We start from the raw sequence: 24,962 nt of genomic DNA on the forward strand, positions 1-24,962 counted from the left end.
CTCACTTATACAGTGTGTTTAAAATGGTATGGATTAAATTAGATAACATGTATAATGCAAAATACAATTCCAGCCCATAATAGGTATGTACTTGTTGTTACTCTAACAATGAAAAATAAACAGGGTACCTTCTATTTCTCAATGAATGTCAATCATGATACTCTACCCCAAAATTAAAATGTTTGATTACTTGGCAGCACACGATAGTAAAATATTTAAAGATTGATAGTATTTGGTTTCCATTACAATTCCAAAACTTCTGGCTATATGACCATCGGTGAGAAGTTAACCTCTCTGAACCTTAGCTACATCATTTGATGTAACCGTCTAATAATATTTACTACAGGGTGGTTAAAGAAAATAATACATAATTTACAGCATAAATAACACAGACTTTAAAATTAGAAATATTTTATTTTCTATATGATGTATTTCTCTACCCCAATCTAATTTGATCCTTATAAAGACAACATGATAGGAAAAGCTTGCGTAATTGTTCCTTTTCACACAGTATAAAAATGAGGTCACACGAAGGTATGGAACTCATGCAAGAAACTTGCAAGAAACTTTCCTACTGTAGTCCCAGCTACTTGGGAGGCTGAGGCAGGAGAATCGCTTGAACCTAGGAGGCGGAGGTTGCAGTGAGCCGAGATTGCGCCATTACACTCCACCCTGGCAACAGAGCGAGACTCTGCCTCAAAAAAAAAAAAAAAAAATTACTCTAAAGTTACAAGGATCTACAACACGTAGACACTGCCCTCAAGTATCTGTCTGTCTACTATGCCTCCACAAATGATATGAGGCATTATTGATGATCCATTTGTATTTAATTTCCAAAGCAAATAAGAGCACTATGGAGTCCTGTGAGCAGTAAATAATATAGTCAAATTACAAATGTTCTCTGACAGTAGTGAAAAGGAAAAAAGCTACAACACTGCAAATAACCGACTAATAGGATAAATATACGGTCAGTCTGCTTGCCATCTGCAGAAGTTTAAACAACAGAACTTTAAGATGAATTAAACTTCTGTTTCACACCTTCACTTATTGAGCAAAAAGTTCCCGTATCAACATTAAACATGTAATTACAAGTATAATGAGTGATAACAGACCTATGTAATTTTATGAAAACAACAAACAGAAGAAACGACCCTAGACTGACTGGGGTGGTAGTGAGGGTGTCAAAAAACATTTTCCTGAGAAAATGTAGCATTTAATGTAACCCAGTAGTTGCATAGATTTTAGCTGGATAAAAAGTAAGGACGAATACTTCATGGAAAGGAAATTATATAAAAGTCTGAGAAGTTAGGGGAAATCGCTTCTTTTGATGAACTCAGTGAAGTCTATGGTATGACTAAAACAGCACAAGCAAGTGTAACAGCACAAGCAAGACCTGCTGCCGGAGAAGTAAGCAAGGACCAGACACAGAACCTCAGAAAGCATGTTAACGAAACCAGATGTGACGCCAAGGGCCAGCTAAGCATATGATAAAGACAGCTGATTTAGAAAGAAAATTAATAGTATATTTCAAAATACTCCATTCATTGAATGGGGATTCAATGAGTTTTTGTTGACTATTATGCCTACCCATTTAAAAGGAGAATTACTCATACATTAAACTCTGTGAAAATATATGGCTATTAAAAATAGAAATAACCGTTTTTAGTGCTAATTATAATATTTGTAAGAACTTTATCAAGTAGAAATTGTTAGTAACTTCATTTAATAACCAAAACACACAAATCTCAGAGAAGTGAAGTAATCTTGGTAACAAAATGGTGAAGCAGCCTAGAGCTGCCTGATGAGAATGCCCTTGCTCTCTATTGCTGAGCAATACCATGGCACTTTGTTCTCATCAAGTTAAAAAAGACTTTTTTCAGGTCAATTATATTTGACCAAAAAAAAAGTTTACTTACCTTCGAAGCTGCTGTGGCAGTCACACTTTGGGGAACTTCCTGAGGTTTACTGCTTCCATGGGAAGATTTATTTCCCCTGTCTCTCTGTCTTTGCCGACATTCTAAACAGTTTCTCACAGCAACACAACAAACTATTTTAAAATTCAAAAACATATTGTTAATATAAATTGTTGACTTTGATATCCTGGAAAAAGTTGCAAGTTTATTTCTTCTTCCCTTTCTTTCCCCTTGCTTCATAAATTATTAATCTTAAAATCAACTAGAGCAATAATTTTTAAAATTATGAAATACAATAGTGAAAGTACCTAAAAAATATACATATAGCTAAAAATAAAACAAAATACCCATATACCACCAGCCAGCTGAAGAAACAAAACATTACCAGAGGCTCTGAAACCCCCAATGTATCCTTCCTTATTCTGTTACCCTCTGAGCTTCACAGTTCTGAATTTATGGATCAATAAAATTTTTTAAAACTAAAACTCATATTTGATTTAAAAATTTAATAAAGCTTCTGCCCTTAATTTGACTATCTTGTTGACTCTACTGAGCACAACTTCCCATTTCGGTCAATAGTAGAGTACATCTGTATACTCAAGTATCACAGGTCCCCAAATCCACCTTCCTTCATGTTGGGCAAGTCTCTGGGCTTTGTCAATAAGCATTCAATATGTACACATTTTTGTTTACTCATTTGTTTCAAGAAGCAGTAGAGTACTGTGACAAATAGTACAGAGTTTGAAATCAGACCACCTAAGTTTGAATCCTGTGTTTTCCAGTTTGGAGCTGTGTGGTTTTAGGCCAGCTGCTTAAACTATCTGTGCCTCAGTTTTTGCACATGTAAAATGAGGATGAACAAAGTAACTGCCTTAGAGGGCTGTTGTGAGGATTAACTGAATATACAGAAAGTGCTTAGAACTATAAATAGCATAGGAGGTAATATAAAAGTGTTTTTTTATTATCCACTTATAAAAGTTTTCTGTGGTTGATGAAACAACTCAATGTGCTAGTAGTATTAGGATAAAAATGAAACAGGGAGTAAAGTCTTGGACTATATTTAAAAATAAAAGTGCAGAATAACCAAATAAATGCAGGTTTCAAGATATTGAGCCATTTTAAATATATATATATCTCTCTTTCTCACACAGTTCATTTGGCAGCTCTTGTTATACATCAATGGAAATGTCCTTAATGGCCCCCAGTCAGTTACCCCACACCTCTTGGTTGCCAGAAAGATCTTAATGTGGTCAATCTTTCTCTTAAAATGAATACAAAATGATTCCTCTCAGCTTGCCTGTCTTTAAATAAATAATATGAAACAAACGAAAAAAATAGGTTTCATCCCACCATTCTTAAACCAAGTCTTTGTTCCTTTCTTGAATCAGAAATGAATTTTTGACATAATCTTTAAAAGTTATGGGTGAAAACAGTACATATCAGGAACGTCCTCCCTATTTCATGCCTTGCAGTTCTTATGTCCTGCTCATGATCTAAGGCAAGTACAAAAAGAGCAGTTTTCTGGTTGTTTTGAAAGTCTAAATAGTGTAAATAAATGTTCCTTTCAAGAGAGGTAGAAATGGTTCTTACCTAAAAAATTCATTCAGATTTACTAAGAGGTTTCAGTGCTAAAGTTTCACTGCCTCACAGATAAAAAGTGAACAGCATGGGTATAACAATGTTTATTAGGGATATTTGTTCACCCCAAGTAAGATTAGGGTAGTTTATTTTAACCTTCTAGCATTATGTGTATCTGACATGTTTGTGGGGCCAGGACACTACCCTCACTATTAGTTTACCAAAATTGGATTCATAAATGGATTTGCATTAAAATCACTTCAACGACAAATTGATAGTCATTGATTTTGAAAGAATTTCAAGTATATTTCACTCTTGATTTCAAATTATGAACCATCTTTAAGATGATCAGTCTGTGAAATCTCCAACGTGAAGGCATAATTTTTTTAAATTTAGTAATTCTGATTAATTATAAAAACAATCTCCATAACTCAAGATAATCTCTATATTATAAAAACAACTTATATCATCAATATTTTATGTACCATAGCACTTTATAAAGCTGATCTGTAGATAATTATTTGACATGCATTACTGTTTTAACAGACTTACCTAATCTCAGGCACTGTCGCATTAAACCTCCAGAAGACATATTTTTCTCAGCTTCAATCTCACTAAAATTTAGAGAGCTTGCAAACACAAGTACATCAACCATAGCCATCAGCCGGCTGAGGAAAGTTACGGCTGTCTCAGCTGACATGCCTTGTGTCACTTCAATATTTTCCAATTCCGTCTTTAGAAAAGTAGAAGATTTAAGTCTTGTTTAAAATTTGGAAATTTGGAAATATAATACATATACATACATACTACAAGTGAACACAAATTTAATATATTTATCATATTTTATTAATAAAATAAAATATCAACTAATTCCATATATCACCAGAGCTGGTTACCGAATTTGGTTACTTTACCTATCAATTATCCTTGAATAAAGGAAAAGCCCATTTTAAAATCAACATTAGCTTTAAATGTCTTTAGTTATAAAAATGACATTCTAAACTTAAGATCATTTCACAAAGATATTTAGAGAGAACCACATATATGTACTTATACTAGTTTTGTTTTGTAATTTATAAAGATTTTACATTGATATTTCTTTCCTAAAATCTTCATTCCCATTAATAAAAATATATGCTTTAATTTTTCTTTCCTATAGATGTATGATGAATAATAGGGAAAATATATGGTAATTTAACTTGGTATCAAAATGAGATGGCTGTCAAATTAGAGTACATAACAATTTCTTATCCATTTTAGAGTCAACTGAAATACTAGGTACTTTACATGTGCGATGAAACTCCAGAGTAAAAATAATCAAGATCACTAACTCGTCTACAGATATTTAACTCGTGACTTATAAAACACCAGTAATAAAAAGAACCATAGCATTCTAGATTGGAAATTACTTTCACTACATTTCTGATTTCAGAGGGAATATTACAAAGTATTGTGTTTCTTAAAATGCGTAACATTATGATTTTTTAAACAATGTCAACATTTCTTATCTTGTTTTGCACCGTGGACTATATAGCATTTTAATTATTTTTGTTCCTTATGACCAGGCTACATTTTATCAGTGCCTCAAGGAACCAAGGAAGGGAATACTTTAAAGCAAAAAATAGTATTATTTAAATTTTCTGAAAACGGGCACACTAGCCATTCCAATCAACATTACCTCTTAACCAAATGATAAATTCAACTACAAGGATAGCATATGTAATAGGTATCTACTCCTATTTAATGTTTCATTTTGACATTGTTTATAGCCATCATTATACCTAAACTTCTCCCTCCTTGAAGAAGCAGGAGCATTAACATGGAAATGTGAGCAGAAAACACTGAAAAAATACCTCAAAATACTCAAAACATTTCTTGTGTACAAAGTGGGTAACAAAAATGATAGGTGACTACTGCAAGCATTATATAACTAAGTTCAGTTTGAAATGATGTATAAAATGTAACAACCATTCCTCCTTCCATTTAACAATAAAATAGGGTTAAAATCATTCTCTCTAAAATGAGCCTGGAAAAAGACAGAAATGTGTTTTCAGTTGTTACAACATTATGCCAATTCAGTACACACGGCATAAAGAGATGATTAATTCATTACTTGGACTTTAAAATGCAGATTCTTTACTTCTTAGCACTTCATGAATATACAGCATCACTTCATAATATCAATTAAAATCTATGACAATGACATCATAGCTCACAAGAAAAAGTTTTAAATCTGTTTCAATTTAAAATGTTCTATAAAGGAATGAAGAACTTGGCCATTTCTTAGGTCTATCAAATACTGTAAATAATTTTTCAAACATTAGAATTTAGGATATCTAGATCTGTGTTCTCAAAGAAATTCTTCATCATTTTGAATCACTGAAATTGCAAGATAGCTATCTCTCTATATTCATTATTTAATGGTTTTGAGTGTTTTGACCTGTCAAACTATGCTTTCATTTCAAAATGAGTGAATTATAAATAGAATTATTAAAGTGTCCATATAATCCACCAAAGTGTTTTTTTGACTAAAAAAATTAAATTTTAAAGTAAAAGGCATTTTCGACACAATAGTCTAAAACAGAATTTGTATTCCATTTTATATAAAAGTAATTTTAAAAATGAAGTATGCAAGCAGCAAAAGATAGAGCTAAAAAATAAAGATCACTCTCACACAATTATTAAATCTTAATATATTTCATCTAATTTACTTTGCTTAGAACCAATTAAAATCTGATTGTACATATGACTGTAACACCATTGCGTTCATCATGATAGTTTAATGTAGAGATTATTGTGCATAATAAAATAGTAATATATCAATGCATTGGGAAGGTAATCCTTTCAATGACTCTTTTAAATATACAAAAGATATGTCTAATGTTAAAGATGATATGGAAACTCAAAATATAACCAAGTCAAAAATTTCATAAATAAGTAAAAATAAAACTTGAAACTGAAAAGCTGAAAATTACTACAAAAAAAGTAATACTAACCTTAGAACCCTGGACATGCATTAGACAAAACAGACAACAGATCAAAAAAGTACAAGAAAAGGAAATTATTAAATTAAATGAAAATACAATGTAAAATTGAAACACAAAATAATATATTTAAAAATTATATTTGATTATTTTATTAAAAGCAAAATTCTCAGAAGAGATTTTCATTTTAGAAATTACATATGATCAAGGTTAAATATCAAATATTTAGACTTCAACTTATTTTTTATTGTAGTAACTCTGCCCAAATAACATATATATATAAGTATGGTTCATATATTAGAAATAATGCATACTCTATTTTACAAAGCAAGTATCTTTTCCTATAATTAATGGAACATTTTGATAAATAAGCTAATATAATGCCTCTGTAAAATCCCTACCTCAATTCTGGTTTAGGCAGAAATGACTCAGGGAAATGAACTATTTATACCAACCTCTAGAATTTTCCATAAGAAAATAATGTAATTTGTATTCTCAAATATACAAAACCCTTCCTATAGTTGAAAATTCCCAGAAGTTAATAAAAGAATAAAGTATTTGAGAGATTATAACTTATAAACCACTTTCCCATGCTGGAAAATAACTTGATATACTAAACGATGCCTGAATATGAATAAAGGTAATTACATAGGTATTATACTAAGTTTAAGATTTTTATTAAATTAATAATTATATTCATTATATTCAAATATCAGATAGAATTAGGCTTCACAATAAAAATCAACTATTCTTACTTTCTAATTTTTGACAACAAGTACATGTGAGTATAAATTTTAAAATATGCTATTTTCATGGTACCTTGTATAGTAAAACATAATAAAAGCATCCTGAGAATAGTAAAGTATGATCAGTTCTATGAGATAAATAAAAGAAGAGCAAAACCAACAACATTATTCATAATTTTTCCAAATATATTTATGATATATTCTGATAATAATAATAAGTAAACTAAAAGTAAGACTTAGTTATTTTTGGACAAAATAGAAAAAGCAGTTCTTCCTTCTTATAATTATGAAACTGTTACGAGAGCTAGAAATGTCAGTCTCTACTATTTTTCTGGGACAGAGAAAATTAAGCCCTGAATTAAGTTCCATAATATTCAGTGTTCAGGACGGTTGACCAAAGTGGTCAACTTAAAATCATAAAGTGTGCAATTCGTGGTTGATCCATGTTCTTTGCTTTTTTCTTCTCCAATTTTTTGCTTTCATTCATGACCAACTTAAACAATATACTAGAGAATAAATGAGAGGATTCAATTAACTAGTCATAGAAACATTAACTAAAAAAATCAACAACAAAAATATTGCTGCTTTCCCAAAGCAAAGATTGGCCAAATTACATACTAAGAGGTCTTTTTTTTCCCCTGAGTACTACAGTTAAAACTATTGGTCTAACTCAGAGTTCTGAAACTACTTTTGTAATGTATTTTCTATGCTACATATGAAATTAAGTAATCTAGGTAAAACTTAAACTCCCATAAAGTGCTGCTTCTTCAAGAGTACTAAGTTCAAGGTGCTCAACCTATCATTATAAACAATATATATTCTTTTTTTCTTAAGTTTCCATTAAGGTATACGTTCCTTCCAACTAACATTAAACAGTTCAAAATTTTCTTCCATGATGATGATACTATAATATCAATACAAAAATGTTATCTCTAGTATAAATTACTGTACTCATCTAAATTTCCAGGGCAGAAAAAAGACCACTTCTATGTCAATCTCATAGAAATAGCAGACAAAAAATATTTGTATTGTCTATTGCTGCTTTTGTACTATCACAGCAGAGTTGACTAGCTGTGACAGATGACAACACTGCCAATGAAACCTAAAATATTTCCCATCCGGCCCCATACAAAAAAGGTTTGCGAACTACTGCCATAAACCATTACTATTCCTATTTCTTCATAAAATGCATATAAGAAGAATATTCTGAAAAACTGTATGTATAAACAAAATTACCAGATCACTCAAACCTTAGTTTCAAATGTCTCCATCTCTCTTCATGTATCTAGCATTAAAATTCTAAAAGCACCTACAAGACAATGTTACCTTTGAGTAATCTTCACGTTACCAATGTTTCCTTTTTTCGCTTATCCCTTCCAAAAATCTCTTTTGGCTTTTTACACTTTTAATTTAAACATAAAAAGCCCAAATATTCAGGTTTAATTTCCCTCTTTATTCAACCTCTTCTTTCCCTTTTCCCTCTGCTACGTTACAACTTCTAGCAAGAATATCATACAACCCCGTAATACAGAAACGACATTCAGCAGTCAGCACTAATCATAGTTCTACCAGATACAAAATGGGAGAAAGGTTCGGCTATTTCTCTTAAGGAAGCAATCCATTCAGAAAACATAAAATCAGGTATGTTGTACAACCAGGCATAGGTAAAACAGTTAATGGGACAAAATAACAGAAATACAGAAATTGAGAAAATAAACAAAGGTTTCTATAATTGAACGAATTCCCAAGTCTGTTGAGAAAGTCTAGGTAATAAATAATTTTAAATTCCAAACTATGGTGGTCAAAATTGAATTGTAATACCTTTGGAAGCCAACCTCAAAGCGTCAGTATCTTTATTGTACAATCATCACAAAATAAATAAGTAAATTTGACTGGTGCAATAGTAAATATGCTAGAGTTTACTTCATTATTTGAATATTCTATCTTAATAGCTAAACATCTTTTGACTTTAAAATTTGGAAAACTATTTAATAATGTGAATATTTTAAACCTATACAAATTTTAATAACTTATTGCTAAACTTTTTTTATATAAAAAGCATTTTTTGTTCCATGCAAAATTTAAAAACATTCAGTATTACATTTCAAAGTGAATTTCAATACAACCTTTAAAAAATTTCCTCATAACAAATGATAATTTGTAAGACATAAAATGCAATTTATATAATCAAGAAAAATGTCACAAAGAAAGTATTGATTTATTCGGTCTTCAATATATAAAATAAAAAAGTTGGCCAGGAGGGGTGGCTCATGCCTGTAATCCCTGCACTTTGGGAGGTCGAGACAGGCAGATCATTTGAGGTCAGGAGTTTGAAACAAGCCTGGCCAATATGGTGAAACCCCATCTCTACTAAAAATACAAAAATTAGCTGGGTGTGGTGGTGTACACCTGTAATCCCAGCTACTTGGGAGGCTGAGGCAGTAGAATTGCTTGAACCCAGGAGACGGATGTTGCAATGAGCTGAGATCGCCCTACTGTACTCCAGCCTGGGTCACAGAATGATACTCTGTCAAAAAAAAAAAAGAGGAAAACAGAAGAAAAAAAATGCCCTATATGTCTCACTATTAGAAAGCATTTTAAAAATCATACATAACTCTCAACTTACCAGAATTTGGTATAAATCACCAGAGGAAAAGAGAGATGAAAGAAAAGGAGTGGTGTATGTATATCTGTACTCTTCACGCACCATCAACCATTTAGACTGTTCTTCCTAGCTCCATTTTCTTGGTTCAGCTGCTAATTTGATTAAGGCCCTACTGGTGACTTGCTCTGTTGCATTCCTCCTTCTGAACTGGAATGCTTCCCTTTGTGGACTTCTTGAGCAAAATCATGAATAAAATAGAAGAGTAAAATCTGGGGAAAGTGTGTGAGGATATAGCCTGTGGCTGCTAATGTTGAAGTTTCAATGCTGCTCTGGTGATGGTGGTGGCATTGACAAAAGGACAGTAAGAAAAAGAGTCATATAGAAAAACTTGTTAATGATGAAATAAACTGAGAGATCAACTTGGAAACAGTGTCTCACCAACTAACAGACATCTTAGTAAAATGAAAGACTTCCCTCCGGCAAGGTAAACTGTCTCAGCTGAAGGGTGAGTTTCCAGACGGCAAGAAGAGCATGGGTGACATGGGAAGCACATTTCTACATTCTTTCCCATTGAGCAAGTAGCTATGGAGTCTGCCTCGATATGAATCAAAGATTTTGTTTTTAATAACAACGAAAAGATAAAGTTAACATTGACCTATTATATTTTAAATGACATACACAATTAACATTAAATGCCTTTAAAATGTATTAACACATTTCACTGTTTAATACAGAAATAAATCAAGATAAGGCTAGATTTTGTAAAATAAATGTTGCATCAGTAAATAAATGAAAATGTTAAATAACAAGGATTTTAAGAGTTTATTTATACTATAGAATTGAAGAGAGACGTAGTATCTCTGATGAAGAATGCAATATTCTTCTGATGAAGCATTTATTCATCAGAATTACCAGAGAAATATTTTCATAAGCACACATAGCTGGAACCCAACACTGATAAACAGAAGTGGTGGAAACAGAAATTTATATGGCTAAAAAGTTCCCTAAAAAGTACAGGTCCATTTAAAATCTGTTTACAACCTAGACCACCACTGAAATGCTCAAGTCATGTAATTATAAAATATAACCACTAGATGGAGGCAAAGTACTTACAGTTGGTGATGTAGCAGCAGAGAGCAAAGGTAAAATTCCTCCACAAGCAATGATGATGTTGTCTACCATTTGGGAAATGAGGTGAATTGTGTTATGTACAAAAATAATATTTTCATTGCTATTGACAAAATCCATTACAGACTTTGTGGAATGGCTAAAATACAGAAAACAGAAATGAGTATGTATTTGGCTTACTTCAATGAAAAGCTTAGACAATTTACTTAGAATAACAAGTGAGAAATTATAGAATTGTAGGAGCTAGCCATATTTAAAATTATTATAAAATAAAGCAATTTATAATTAAGATATCATATTACCAAAAACTAAGCATTCATCTCCACAGAATTTTGTTGTGTCCAAGTATATTAACTCATTATTATTATTATTATTTTGCTTGAAAAATATAGAACTAAACTCTAAGACTTATGACTGACTCAATAAATTTGGCTAAAAATATTTATGTTGCCAAATCTGATTGTTTTTTGTTGAAAGGCAGAATCTTTTAAATATAAAAAGTATGTCTAATGTTAAAAATAATATGGAAACTCAAAATATAACCAATTCAAAATTTTCATACCTATAAATAAAATCTGAAACTGAAAACCTAAAAATTTAACTGAAAGTTTTACTTTGTAGGCAGTTTCAATTTGTCACATCACCAGTGACTTCAGCCCCACCTTTGACTAGTCACATTGAAAATGTGTACTGTTAAAGAAGTGACATGATAGGGGAATATAAATAAATCAGTACAAATTCAAGAACTTATTTAATAAGAAAAGCAACAAAATCTCAAACTAAGTTGGTAGTACAGTGTTCCCATACAAAACATACAATGTAGATGTCAAAAAAATACACTGCTTTCGTTTGGTGTCAGTCAAGAATATAATTTTTTTTTCTTTTTGAGACAGGATCTCTGCTGTTGCCCAGGCTAGAGTGCAGTGATGGGATCATGGCTCACTGCAGCCTCAACCTCCCTGGGCCCAGGAGATTCCCGAGTAGCTGGGACTACAGGTGGACACCACCACGCCTAGCTAATGTTTGTAGAAACAGGGTCTTGCCCTGGTCTCGAAATCCTGAGCTCCAGCTATCCTCCCGCCCTGGCCTCCCAAACTGCTGGGATATAGGCGTGAGCCACCACACCTGGCCTGAACTGTTTTTTAACAGGAAAAAAAATAAGATTAAAAAAAAGAAATTATTCCATGGTCAAAATTAAGTCAATAATTCTTTTTTTTTTTTTTTTTTCTTTTTTTTGAGACGGAGTCTCGCTCTGTCGCCCGGGCTGGAGTGCAGTGGCCGGATCTCAGCTCACTGCAAGCTCCGCCTCCCGGGTTTACGCCATTCTCCTGCCTCAGCCTCCCCAGTAGCTGGGACTACAGGCGCCCGCCACCTCACCTGGCTAGTTTTTTGTATTTTTTAGTAGAGACAGGGTTTCACCGTGTTAGCCAGGATGGTCTCGATCTCCTGACCTCGTGATCCGCCCGTCTCGGCCTCCCAAAGTGCTGGGATTACAGGCTTGAGCCACCACGCCTGGCCAAGTCAATAATTCTAACCCTTTTAGAGTTGTGAATTATTATCTATCACTGTGTATCTTAAATTTCAAGATGTTTCTCCCTGTCCTAAAAATAAAGTGCTACCTTTAAAAAATTTATATGTTATTAAATTCTACTTGGGTAATTTCATGAGAGCCCATCAAAGAAAACAAAAACACAAGAGTAGGGGTGGATGGAAAAAAAGCTGAGTATCACTCACTTGGAGGCTACTGATATTGTAATTATTAAATTACATAATTTATCTGCATATATAGGTCTTCATGTTAATAGTAACGTATTTCACGGTATTTAGGTTTCCTTAGTTACCATCTCTAGGTAATTTATCATATAATAATTAGCAATGAAAATATATGAGTAGTATAAAAACAAACTGATCAAATAAAATCAAAATTAAAATCTTTCTATGGCAGACTTTATTGACGTCTTCCACAACAGTCATAACTTTTTCCCTGCTAACACACATTTTATATTTTGTTCTATTATTGAACTTGATTGTGTATAGGAAAGACTAGCCTCAACCTAGTTACTAATTAACCAGTATTAGTCCCTAAAAACCAGTCATTATAATCCCATTTGCTTTTTCTGATGATTAATTTTGAAAGAGGATGTGATCTTGCTGGCTCATGAGACATAAGGGGGAAATTTCTTGAGAGGCATCTTTTTAAAAAACAGAAGAAAAGAGGAGAATAAAAAGAGAAAGTGAAAGAGGAGAGAGAAGAAGACGAGGCAGAGGAAAAGTAGGAAGCAGAGGAAGGAAGAAGAGTCATCTCTGCCTTTTAATTTGGGCAAGTTTCTCATGATGAATTGATGTTGGGAGTTGAAGCAGCCACTTTGAATCCTAAAAGGAAAACGAGGAGAAGCATAGAAGCCGACATTCCTAAGAATGTTGTGCTAGATCATTTAAGTTGCCCTTGTTACTTATATCCATCAAATTCCTAATTGTATTCATGCCTATGTAAATTATATGCTGTGATAATTAATTTGTTGCACGTTTACTATTAAAAAATTAAATTGAAAATTTAGAAAGGCAATGGTTTAATTTATGTAGATTTGTTGTCTTTAAGTTATTATCTTTGAACTGATATCCACTAAGTGCTCAAATACTACGGGCTCTGAATACACATGTCACAGAGTGATTTTAACTTTAAACAGTATGTATTATAATATTATCACTAATAAATTTAGTACATGGTATTAATTTAAACAGGAAACAAGAAAAATGTGGAAATTCCTTTAATCAAGGCAGATTTTTGGTTTTGTCAAGTCTCTTTAAAATAGAACAGGCAACGGCAAATTTTAAATATTTGCTTTTAATTTATAAAAAAGAAATATTTCTACCTCCTCCAGACATGTACGTCGGTTTCTAATGCAAATAGCAAATCAGTGAGAAGCCGCTGGTGCATTGGAGACCATTTAAACTCAGGAATACGAAACATTGTAGTCCGTGGACCTGGGCTAAACTGGCGCCGCTGTTCTTCAGTCATTGGCATTCCTCGAAATCCTAAATCAACTCGGAGATCTCGGTCTTGTTGGGTGATAGACCGACCCTGCACAGCCTAAAGAAGGAAAAGGTGAACTTTTGTGGAATACAAAAGAAATGCCTTATTTCAAAATGAAACTGTGAGCATAGTAAAGTGAACAATACTTTAATGCTTTAGCATATGACTTTAGTAGTTTAATATATTTCACATATATTATTCACCTGGTAATTCCTTGCACAGGAAACTTTCTGGGCTGAAGTCTCCACTATTGCTTTTACTTTACTATTGCAGAAACTAGGCAAGATAATCAAATACCTAAAGCTAACACCAAAGTTCACACTGAAATCCAGACCCTCTTTACCCCATTAAGAGTCTTTAAATTAGACCACATCACTTCCTTACTGAAGTGAGCATATACAAAGTGAAGTATACTGGATATATGTCATCAACTAATTGTAACTAAAGCACACAATTAGAAAAAATATTACTTGAACAGTTTCAAGTAATATTTAACTTTAAAATCTGTTTCACTTATAATATTTCCATTCAAAAACACAAATGCATTTGGTAAGTTAGAACACAAACCAGAAAAATGTCTATAAACTCCAAATGTAAAACAGGCAAGCCTATTGTTCAATAAACAATGCATGATGTTTTCCTTTCTTTTACATCTGTATCTAATTCAGTATTCTCATCTCCTGCCAATTATCACTACAATGCAACTGCCACAAAAAATGGAAATTGGCAGTTACAGAAAAAATAAAAATACTTTCCCCACACACATGATATATTATTAAGGATTCTTACTGGAGTACAAAGACACAAGACAGGCATGGGTTACTCCTCATAGTATAGCCCTAATGGAAACACATTCAATGTATCTTCAATGACATTAAAAGGCAAGTGGGACACCCAGAGGATAACAAAACCCAAGTCATTAACGGGAAAAGTATTCTTATTTCTTAAACTCTTAACCATAAGGTATTATTTATCCTAGAGTGTAAAGAAGTAGTCATAACTCAAAGCTCAACAATTAAAATCCGTATCAGAAAACATCATCTGTTTTTAGCTTTATTCCAACAAGGTCAAAACTGAAGCACTAACATTTCCTAACAACCAGACCTAAGAGTCTTTAATTGTCTTATAACAAAGTCCTATTCATGTGGTTGTACAGAAAATTCTCACTGCTAATAATTCTAATTTTTCTCAGCCATATTACCTACCTCACAGGGTTGTTGTGAGGATTAAATCTGAAAACATATAGCACAGTGCCTGGAACATAGTAGGCACTGGATAAATAACAGTTCCCTTTTCCCTTCCCCTTCATTTATCAGTTCAATCTGGGCTCCAAGTCCTCTTTTCTATAATCCACAGAACAGGGTTGGGCCTGAAGCTTAAAAGGTTAAAATTAATCAAGTATTCAGAATGAAGATCTTGAGTACAAAATGTGTAAATGTGGTCACAGAGTTTAAAATGTCAGAACTGGCAGAGACCTTAGTCATCCTTTAGTACAACCTCTTGTACTATATAAGGAAACTTAGGCCCAGAGAGGCTGAGCAAAGTTACACAGAAGAATGTGGCAGAGTTGGAAATACACTTGAGATATTTTTAATTTCTTATATACATGAAATTATACCACACTATTTCATTCCATAAATTACTATTATACTATAATTCAATATAAACAGGAAGTAACTGATAAGAAAGTACTCCGTTTTGGTGCTAACAACTCTATCTATTCAATGCATTTTTTTCATTTCTAGAACTCATATAAGGTAGCTTACTTGTGTCGTAGTAGTTGTTTGGATTTTTCGGATTTCTTTTCCTGATTCTTTGCCATCGTCAGACCTTTCAGTATCTGAAATTATACTTCCTGCATCAATATTTGGTACAATTTTGCTACTAGAAGACTCAGTTTCCAGAGTTGTAGCAGTCATTTCAGCATACTCCAGCCCCTTAGTTGATGACGCTAAGTCTCTTTCAGAAATACTGCTCATTCCATCTGAAGTTGTATGGATTTTGAACTCTTTTTCTTCTATTATACTAGATGCACAAGTTAAGTCTACACTACCAGTCATGTGAGCAAGCAATCCAAGATCATCACTAACACCAAGATGTACTTGTGTGTCCTGAATATTTGGAATAATGTGATTGCTAGAAAGTTCAGGAAGTAGTTTTTCTTCCTGTTTGGGTATTTTATCAAAGAGAAATGATGTACTACTATTGGGAAGGTCTTCTTTCTCATCTGCTAATGTTATCAACGGACCATTATCCTTTTCTTCATTTTTTTTAATGATACCAACACTTCCATGTACATTGTTCTGGAGTTTCTCAACAGCAGCACTATACACATTATCTAACAGAGATTCAACCTCCACAAGGGCACCATTCTCTCCACCTACTAAAGTCTCTGGTGATAAATCCATATCATCGAGCTTTACTTCTGTTGCTTCCACTTTCTCTGCTTTTATGTCTACTAAAAGATCATGTACTTCCACATGTACACCACTTCCTGGTCTATCTGAATTTCCAAGAATATCATCTGACACTTTTGTTGACATGAGTAAGTCTCGAGTATCTGTGCTGACAGGGTAATCGGTCTCACTTTCTGGGCTCTGGCTTTGTGAAAGATCTTCTATCTCTCGAATTTCCATTCCACCTTTTGCTCCCGTTGTTTGTGATGAAAGACCAGAGATGGTGCTCACATTCCCTTTCTTTCCTTTTTTAATGTTTTCCTCTTCTTGTCTTTGATATTCTTCATACATTTTGGCTAGGTATTCCTTATGAGCTTCATAAGTGACCTTAGGAATAAGTAAAGAAAACATTAAGGCATTTTGTGCATATCAAAAAGAAAAAAATAAATAATACAAATTAAACTGTGGAAATGGAAAAAATCATGTCAGAAATTTTAAGACTTCAAAGCTGGCACTTGTTAATCCTAAAGCAAGTGTGTTCAGTTTCATTAAGGAACTGGAAATAATCAACAAATACAGCTATATATGATTTATTATAAGGATTGCCAAAATCACACAGATAACTCAGCAATATTAAAAGTTATTTTCTTTTAGGCTGAGTATTTCAATGTTATTCAAACCTAATATGCCAGTTAACTTTCACATACTTATGTAAGCTTAAACAGAGAATAAACAGCTAATAATATACAATATCCAAAGTACTATTGCTATGTCGGTTTTCACTATCTATTGCTCATATGTGCACCTGTCCCAACAACTGAAGTGAAAACATTCACACATATCATTAAATATATAAATTTACAAGCTGTTAAAACATGACAGTTTTATTCTTACATAAGCTGCTCTGAATTTGTTACTTTACTTAGGCTTCTTTATTGATAAGCAGAATCCTTTTTTTACACAAAGACCTGCAATGTCTTTTTTTCTTTGCTATTTTCAAATTTGTTAAAGCAATGATAAATCTGAGGCATCACTATATTACAAAATGTAAATTTATAATAGAAACAAAAGCTTTTCTAATATTTTCTAAAGTTCATAGTCTTTCTCTTATAGACATAGGTGCTATTAATGTGTATTTAAATAAGTTAACAGAATTTTAGATTGGGGGAACCATCCTTTAAAGAATATCTCAAAATACAAAAATCTCCTTAATTTTACAGAAGAAGAATGCAAGTCCCAAAAGTGGGGTTGGTAACATATGGCCCATGGGACAAATCTGCTTATCATCTCTTTTGGTGAATAAAGGTTTATTCAAAACCATGATAATTCATTTACATTATGTATTGTCTTTCACACTGAATAGCAGAGTTGAGTAGTTGTATCAGAGGCTATATAACCCACACAGTCTATACTGTTTACTATCTATCTTATTAAACAGTTTTTTCTAACTCGTGTTCAAGAAGACTAAATGAGTCTTCTAAAATCACAAAACTCAATTAAGGCACAGACTAAATTAAAAACCGTTACTTTTGACACCCATGCTTCTTCTATAACACTTCATGATGAGATATCCTAACTCTGAATTTCCAGAATCTAATGTGTATATACTTGTACACTTTAATTCACTATTTTATTTTACCAAAAATCAAATAATACTTAAAATATACAGATTTTTAAGATTAAAACTTAAACACTTTAAATGTATTTATGATTCACTTGGAAATAAAAAAATCTGACTTCTTAAAAAAAGTCTTAAAAAGTATATTTCAGAGACTATTTCATGAAATAGTCTTCCAAGAACCAGTTAAAAGAGCAAGTGGCTCAGATTAAAGTTCTCAGATTTGCTATAAAACAGATGTAGGTCATCTTTGGGTATAAAACTCCTAATTTATAAATTTGGGATTTGAATTAATTCATCTATAAGCCACTTTCAAGTTCTAACAGTCTATGAACAGTGAGGAAAAAAATACAAAACTGAGATACAGGAATCTGTCAAAACCTAACATGCCCACATGATGGCACCAGATGCATATCTGTAGCCGTTTAATCCACCGCAGTAACTCTGATATTAAAATGTTAAATCCCGTGTTACCTTGGAATGGGCTATTGACAGCGTATCCACCCAGACTCTCCAGCCTCCCCATTCATATTTTATTGCATGATACAAAAGAATCCGGAAGATATTGTAGACCATTTCAGTAATCTTCTGTTCCTCAGAATTTTTAGGATTGATATAGCCAAGAGAAAACATCCAATCCTGCCACACTGAACACTGCAATAAGCATCTTGGGAGAAAAAAAAAAATTGATCTCATTAAAAATATCCAAATTAAGTTAGAATTTACTATTTTGAAACTTTGATAAATAAAATAGTGAAAATATGATCTGACCTCAGTAAAGTAAGGTGTACAGTCATGCTGCACATTATATATTCTGTAATTGGAATGACTTTCTCTTATTTCTCTACCAGGAAAAATCCTATTTGTCATTCAAAATCACTTTCCTAACTTTCACAGTCAGATTTACTTATTGCTTCTCTACTTTCTTACCACCTTTAGCACTCACAATGTATTTAACACATTATGCATTAATCATTGCTTTATAGTTTTCTTTCCCACTGGAATGTACCGAGACTGTGTAGCACTGGGTCTTACACTGAACACAATAGGCACTCAGTCAATATTTGTTAAATTATAGACTCAGGCAATGACTACCCCAGAGTTCATGGCCTCAGACTCTACCCCACGTTCTAGCTAACTAGCTTAAAAATGCACAACAATCAGCCATAAGAAAAATGGGGTGGAAAGCATAGACGAAAATGAGAAAATCCAACACAATTACAACTGAAAGTTCTATTGGTGATAGACAGGTACCACTAAAAGGGATATTACATTTTAAATAAGAGTTTGTTTATATGTATATTCATATACACAATTAAAATATAATATCCATATAACAAAATAAAAATAATATAAAAATAAATAGAAGTATACTTGAATATGTCAAAGAAACATAATATGCCTTTTCTGATGATTAAAAGTATTTAGCAATATGGAAAAGATTTGAAATGAATTGAAATTCTAAAAGAGAGAAAATATTAATTATGGAATAAAGTGTTGTTACGGTACCCAAACTGCTTACCTTCTATTTTCACGGCTGTTACTGAAAAGTTTTATCATATCCGATAAAAATAAACGACGAACTTCCATCAGCTCTGCGCTTGGTGTAGAGTTTTTTAACAAAGTTGCCACCACTTTAAGAATCACTGTAAACAAAGAAAAAAACTTAAAAGATTTATAACCATATCCTATGCTCAACTCAAAACGTATTACTGACTTTCAAATAAATACTTAGCACTATATAAGGTGAGTTAAAACTGCCATGAACTAGGTAAACACCATAATGATTTAAGGGGTTAGGAAAAGTTTTGATTTAGTCTCATATGTTGCCATGCGCCGACCCCAATACAATAAAGAACTGCCATTTGCTCACTTGGATTCTGAATTTTCACTGTAGAATCTGGCTCTGGATGTGGTTTGTGTACGACCTGAGTACATACTTGCTCTGTCAAGATCTGAAAGATGAAGAATTTGAATTTCATTTAGAAAACAATTTAAATCACAATTGTAAAATAAAGATATACAATGAACCTGTAAAAGAAATATCAATGCAGTCCAAACCAAAAGAAACATCTCTTCTAAAGGGACTTTTTATTTTTTTTCTTTCTTTTGAGATGGAGTTTCACTCTTGTTGCCCAGGTTGGAGTGCAATCTCGGCTCACTTCAATCTCCACCTCATGGGTTCAAGTGATTCTCTTGCTTCAGCCTCCCAAATAGCTGGGATTACAGGCATGTGCCACCACATCTGGCTAATTCTTTGTATTTTTAGTAGAGACAGGTTTTCACCATGTTGATCAGGCTGGTCTCGAACTCCTGACCTCAGATGATCCACCCGCCTCAGCCTCCCAAAGTGCTGGGATTACAGGTGTGAGCCACTGTGCCCAGCCCTAAAGGGACTTTTTAATGAATTCCATATACTTCTAAACTCTTTAACTCTGTATTCACCCAAATTTTATTTGTTATTTATACATACAAAACCAGAACCAGTATCTATAGAAGTAAAGATTAATCAGGAAATTCATGAATTTATTGTTCAAAATGCCTTTTCAGTGTTCATAAAATTATTTATGAACTACTTTTTTATTTTTTTTTTTGGAGACAGAATCTCACTGTGGTATGCAGGCTGGATTGCAGTGGCACAATCATGGCTCTTTGCAGCCTCCAACTCCTGGACTCAAGCGATCCTCCTACCTAAGTCTCCCAAGTAGCTGGGACTACAGGTTCATGTCACCACACTCAGCTAACTACTTCTTTCTTTCTTTTCTTTTTTTTTGGAAAGATGGGGTATCACTTTATTGCCCAGGCTGGTCTTGAACTGCTGGGCTCCTGCAATCCTACTGCTTCAGCTTCTCAAAGTGCTGAGATTGAACGCATGAGCCACCACATCTGGCCCCACTTCAATAACTGTGACAAGGGAAAGTTCCTCCTAACAATGTGGCTCGTTGTCATTTACTAATGAGTTTTTCAAATTACTTCTTTCAAATACAAAAAACAGTTGACCAAATAAAGGAAAGAGAAAATTCTAAAACATTTACTAACTTTCCCACTAAAATGTGGGAGCAGGATTTTGAACATCATCTTCACTGTTATATTCCTAGTAATCAGCACCAATGCCTGACACACACCAGCACTAAGTAAATATTTGTTAAATTAAAGAATAATTAATTATGTATCAATAATGTATGTATGACTGCTCACTGTATTTTGGGCTTGAGCTTGTGTTTACCTCTTACATAAACCCAATGAGGTTATATTTAATACAGATATCATTTTATATCTGTGATTTAATTTCCTGTTTAGCTTTAACATGGCAAATTCTGAATAAACAGTTAAACCTAAGTACAAAAACTGCTGCAAAACCACCACCATTAGTTGAAAGGCCAATTGAACATAGCTGTATTGTTGAAGCTGAAGATGGAAAAAGCAAATTGAGGGAGAGAGATGGTCTCTTCTGATGAGAAAAGGACTATGACATCCAGAGGTCTCATTTTCCTTCCCTTTCTGCTCAGACTAAGACAGGACATTTTCATATTAGGAATGTTCATAAAAAAGATATTGACCAGAAATAAAAACTGACCTACTCTATTAAATAATATAGCATTTAATTACCCCCATTCCCCTCACTCTCATACTTTTGATGAAACTAACCACTTCCTTGTTAAAACTAAACAGTGTTTCACAACTTTCTACACAAAGGATCCCACACATGCACTCCTAATCAAACGGAGTTGACGTGAGATAAAATTTATTTGAAAACCATATACTAAAGAATAATCACTTATTGCTTGGTATATACCTATAAGGAGTTTTCACAACAACTTGCCCCAAAGACCCTGGTGTGTACCTATAGCCCAGTGGATGAGATCCAAGAAAATTGTGATTATAAATAAAGGATTCAAAATAACTTCAGACGAGCTTAAAAGAAACCAGGACCTACTCTTCCACGATAGTTAAAGTGTTTTCAACCAAAAGAGAGGAAATCACATTGCGCAGGAAACAAAAGTGTCACCAGTTTTTATAATGTCTTTTTAAGTCCCTACTTTATCATCTAACAATGAGAAGAATAATTGCCTTGTCTATCTAATAAAACTGCTAGGAAGATTAAATAAAGCTCCATATGTAAAAGTGCTTTGAAAACTATAACATATTGAAATATAAGGGTTTTTAAAATGACAAATACATACTTAGAAACTCAATTCAACATGCATTTATTAATATCCAGACATGTGCCCTCCCTCTGCTAAATGTTTGGACACTGAAAATACATTGCTAGGTGCATCTTCATTTCTAGTAGCAATTTATTTAATTATTGTTCTAGAGGCAGGCATAAATGCATGCCCCTGTTAGGTAACAAAACATGACAGACTATCATTAAGAACCTATGTAAGCTTAAAAAGGGAGAAAGGGAATAATAAGATATAAACAAAAAAAGATGAATTTAGACCCAAACATTTTAATGAAAGAGCAGGGCTCAAGATGGGCCCCAAAGGTTTGACCGGATTGGTAAGAGATATGCATAGCAACCCCAAACCCCCACTGAAACAAAATTGTACAGAGGTTCAGAGCTGGATATGGACATGGACATGAAAACCAATGTGTATTTAACACTTATAGCACATCTCAATTCATACCAGCCACGTTTTAAGTGTTCAACAGCCACATGTCACCAGTGGCTAGAATACAGGTAATCAACAGGGAGGGAAATAATAATGAATCATAACTATGGAGGTAACTTCATATGCTATTTACAGAGATATACCTGAGCCCAGCATTACACATTGAAATTTCATTTTATAAATGGAATTATTTTGCAATTCATGTGTTACAGAACTTTAGGCTAAAGCAGGAGCTACTGACGCTATCTTTCTGATGCACCTGCTCCCCAGCTTCATCATGCGTAAATTTTGTAGTATTAATAGGCTCAACTTTTTGAGATGAGGTGGTTGAAAAAAAAAAAGACAAACTATTAACCCTGCAGTTGCATCTAACTGCCACTGTATTCGGGTCAGAGAATCTTTACAGGTTTGGACAAGCCTAACTTTATGACTTTTTTTTTTCTTCTGTGAACAGAAAATTTGAATAAGATGGTATCTAACATACTGTCTACTTCTGAGATTCTATAATGTTGAGAAAAAGTTTGATTATTAAGTACTTTTTTTTTTTTTTGACGGAGTCTTGCTCTGTCGCCCAGGCTGGAGTGCAGTGGCACTATCTCGGCTCACTGCAAGCTCCACCTCCTGGGTTCACGCCATTCTCCTGTCTCAGCCTCCTGAGTAGCTGGGACTACAGGAACCTGCCACCACGCTCAGCTAACTTTTTCGTATTTTTAGTAGAGACGGGGTTTCACCATGTTAGCCAGGATGGTCTCGATCTCCTGACCTCGTGATCCGCCCACCTCAGCTTCCCAAAGGGCTGGGATTACAGGCGTGAGCCACTGCGCCCAGCCTAAGTACTTAGTTTTAAAGTTGACTAACTTGTAAAATGATTGCATTCATAAATTGTTATATCCTTACAGAAACAGTTAATTTTAAAAATACATGTTTTCTGGTTAATTATTACTATAAGGAACAAAGCTCTCATTTAGGTGATAAGATCTTACACTTGGCTTCTTGTGTCACCACTAGATGTTTAACTAAATTAAGGGAACAGTATGCAAAGAGAACCCATAAAGCAAAACTAGTATCATAATGAAGTAATGAAACAGATATGATTGTTGAGATTTACAAGTGTATTAAACATAAAAATCTACTCGTTTTGCCTGCAGAAAACATATTCTAAAATCAAACAACTCTTAAGTGTATTAGAGAGGGCTATAAATCATTAACAAAAGAAAAACATAATTACTCTTAATTTAGAGATGGAGTAACAAAGCAAAACTAAAGATACAAATAGAATTTAAAATACAAGTTTTATAAATATTACAATTCCTAAATAATAAGTATATAAAATAGCTTTGAGCAATTTCAAAAAGAGGTCCATTAAAGTTAACTCACTTCTTGGTATATATTCTTCAGAATAAATTCACCTCAGAAAACTACAGAGGTAAATAATTTATTAATTTTTTTTGGTTTTCAAAATAATCAAGATAGATTTTCACATCTTCACAACTTATACAATGTTATCTGACACGTCCTGCCAAAAATCTGATTTTGTGCCTTGATTTTTTTTTTTTTTTTTTTTTTTTTAGACCGAGTTTCGCTCTTCTTGCCCAGGTTGGAGTGCAATGGTGTAATCTCGGCTCACTGCAACCTCCACCTCCTGGGTTCAAGCGATTCTCCTGCCTCAGCCTCCGGAGTAGCTGCGATTACAGGCATGCGCCACCACATCTGACTAATTTTGTATATTTAGTAGGAGGGGGTTTCTCCATGTTGATCAGGCTGGTCTCGAACTCCCAACCTCAGGTGATCCGCCCACCTCAGCCTCCCAGAGTGTTGGGATTACAGGCATGAGCCACCACGCCTGGCCTGTGACTTAAAATTTATTGTTTATTATATTACAAGCATCTTATCAAATCAAACTTAAAATTTGTTTCAAAGATCACTATAACATAGTCTTTGTCCTAATAAGACTTCAAAAAACATTAGTTAAAATTACAGATTTTTTTTTTTTTTTTTTTTTTTTTTAGAGCAAGAGTCTTGCTTTGTCGAACAGGCTGGAGTGCAGTAGAGCAATCTCAGCTCACTGCAACCTCTGCCTCCCAGGTTCAAGGTATTCTGCTTCAGCTTCCCGAGTAACAGGAATTAAAGGTGCACAGTACCATACATGGCTAAATTTTTTGTATTTTTAGCAGAGACTGGGTTTCACCACTTCGGCCAGGCTGATCTTAAACTCCTGACCTTAAGTGATCCACCCTGCTCGGCTTCCCAAAGTACTGGGATTACATGCATGAGTCACTTTGCCTGGCCCCCTATTCTATTCTATTCTATTCTATTCTATTCTATTCTATTCTATTCTATTCTA

The 24,962-nt window shown here is 33.4% G+C and overlaps 1 protein-coding gene across 2 annotated transcripts in view; it reads right to left on the reverse strand.

The window, feature by feature from the left end:
- Positions 1 to 24,962, reverse strand: part of NBEA (neurobeachin) — a 743,995-nt gene that overhangs the window by 515,553 nt on the left and 203,480 nt on the right. For both annotated transcript variants that reach the window (XM_023208811.1, XM_023208812.1), the window contains exons 19-27: positions 19,876 to 19,957; positions 19,525 to 19,648; positions 18,477 to 18,669; positions 15,755 to 16,771; positions 13,828 to 14,045; positions 10,940 to 11,093; positions 6,488 to 6,496; positions 4,044 to 4,224; positions 1,917 to 2,047 (exon numbers count right to left, since the gene is read on the reverse strand). In XM_023208811.1, the coding sequence (XP_023064579.1) occupies positions 1,917 to 2,047; positions 4,044 to 4,224; positions 6,488 to 6,496; positions 10,940 to 11,093; positions 13,828 to 14,045; positions 15,755 to 16,771; positions 18,477 to 18,669; positions 19,525 to 19,648; positions 19,876 to 19,957 (2,109 nt within the window). The remainder of the gene's footprint in view (positions 1 to 1,916; positions 2,048 to 4,043; positions 4,225 to 6,487; positions 6,497 to 10,939; positions 11,094 to 13,827; positions 14,046 to 15,754; positions 16,772 to 18,476; positions 18,670 to 19,524; positions 19,649 to 19,875; positions 19,958 to 24,962) is intronic.

This window comes from Piliocolobus tephrosceles, chromosome X (assembly GCF_002776525.5).
Source record: "Piliocolobus tephrosceles isolate RC106 chromosome X, ASM277652v3, whole genome shotgun sequence".
NCBI classification, from domain to species: Eukaryota; Metazoa; Chordata; class Mammalia; order Primates; family Cercopithecidae; genus Piliocolobus; species Piliocolobus tephrosceles.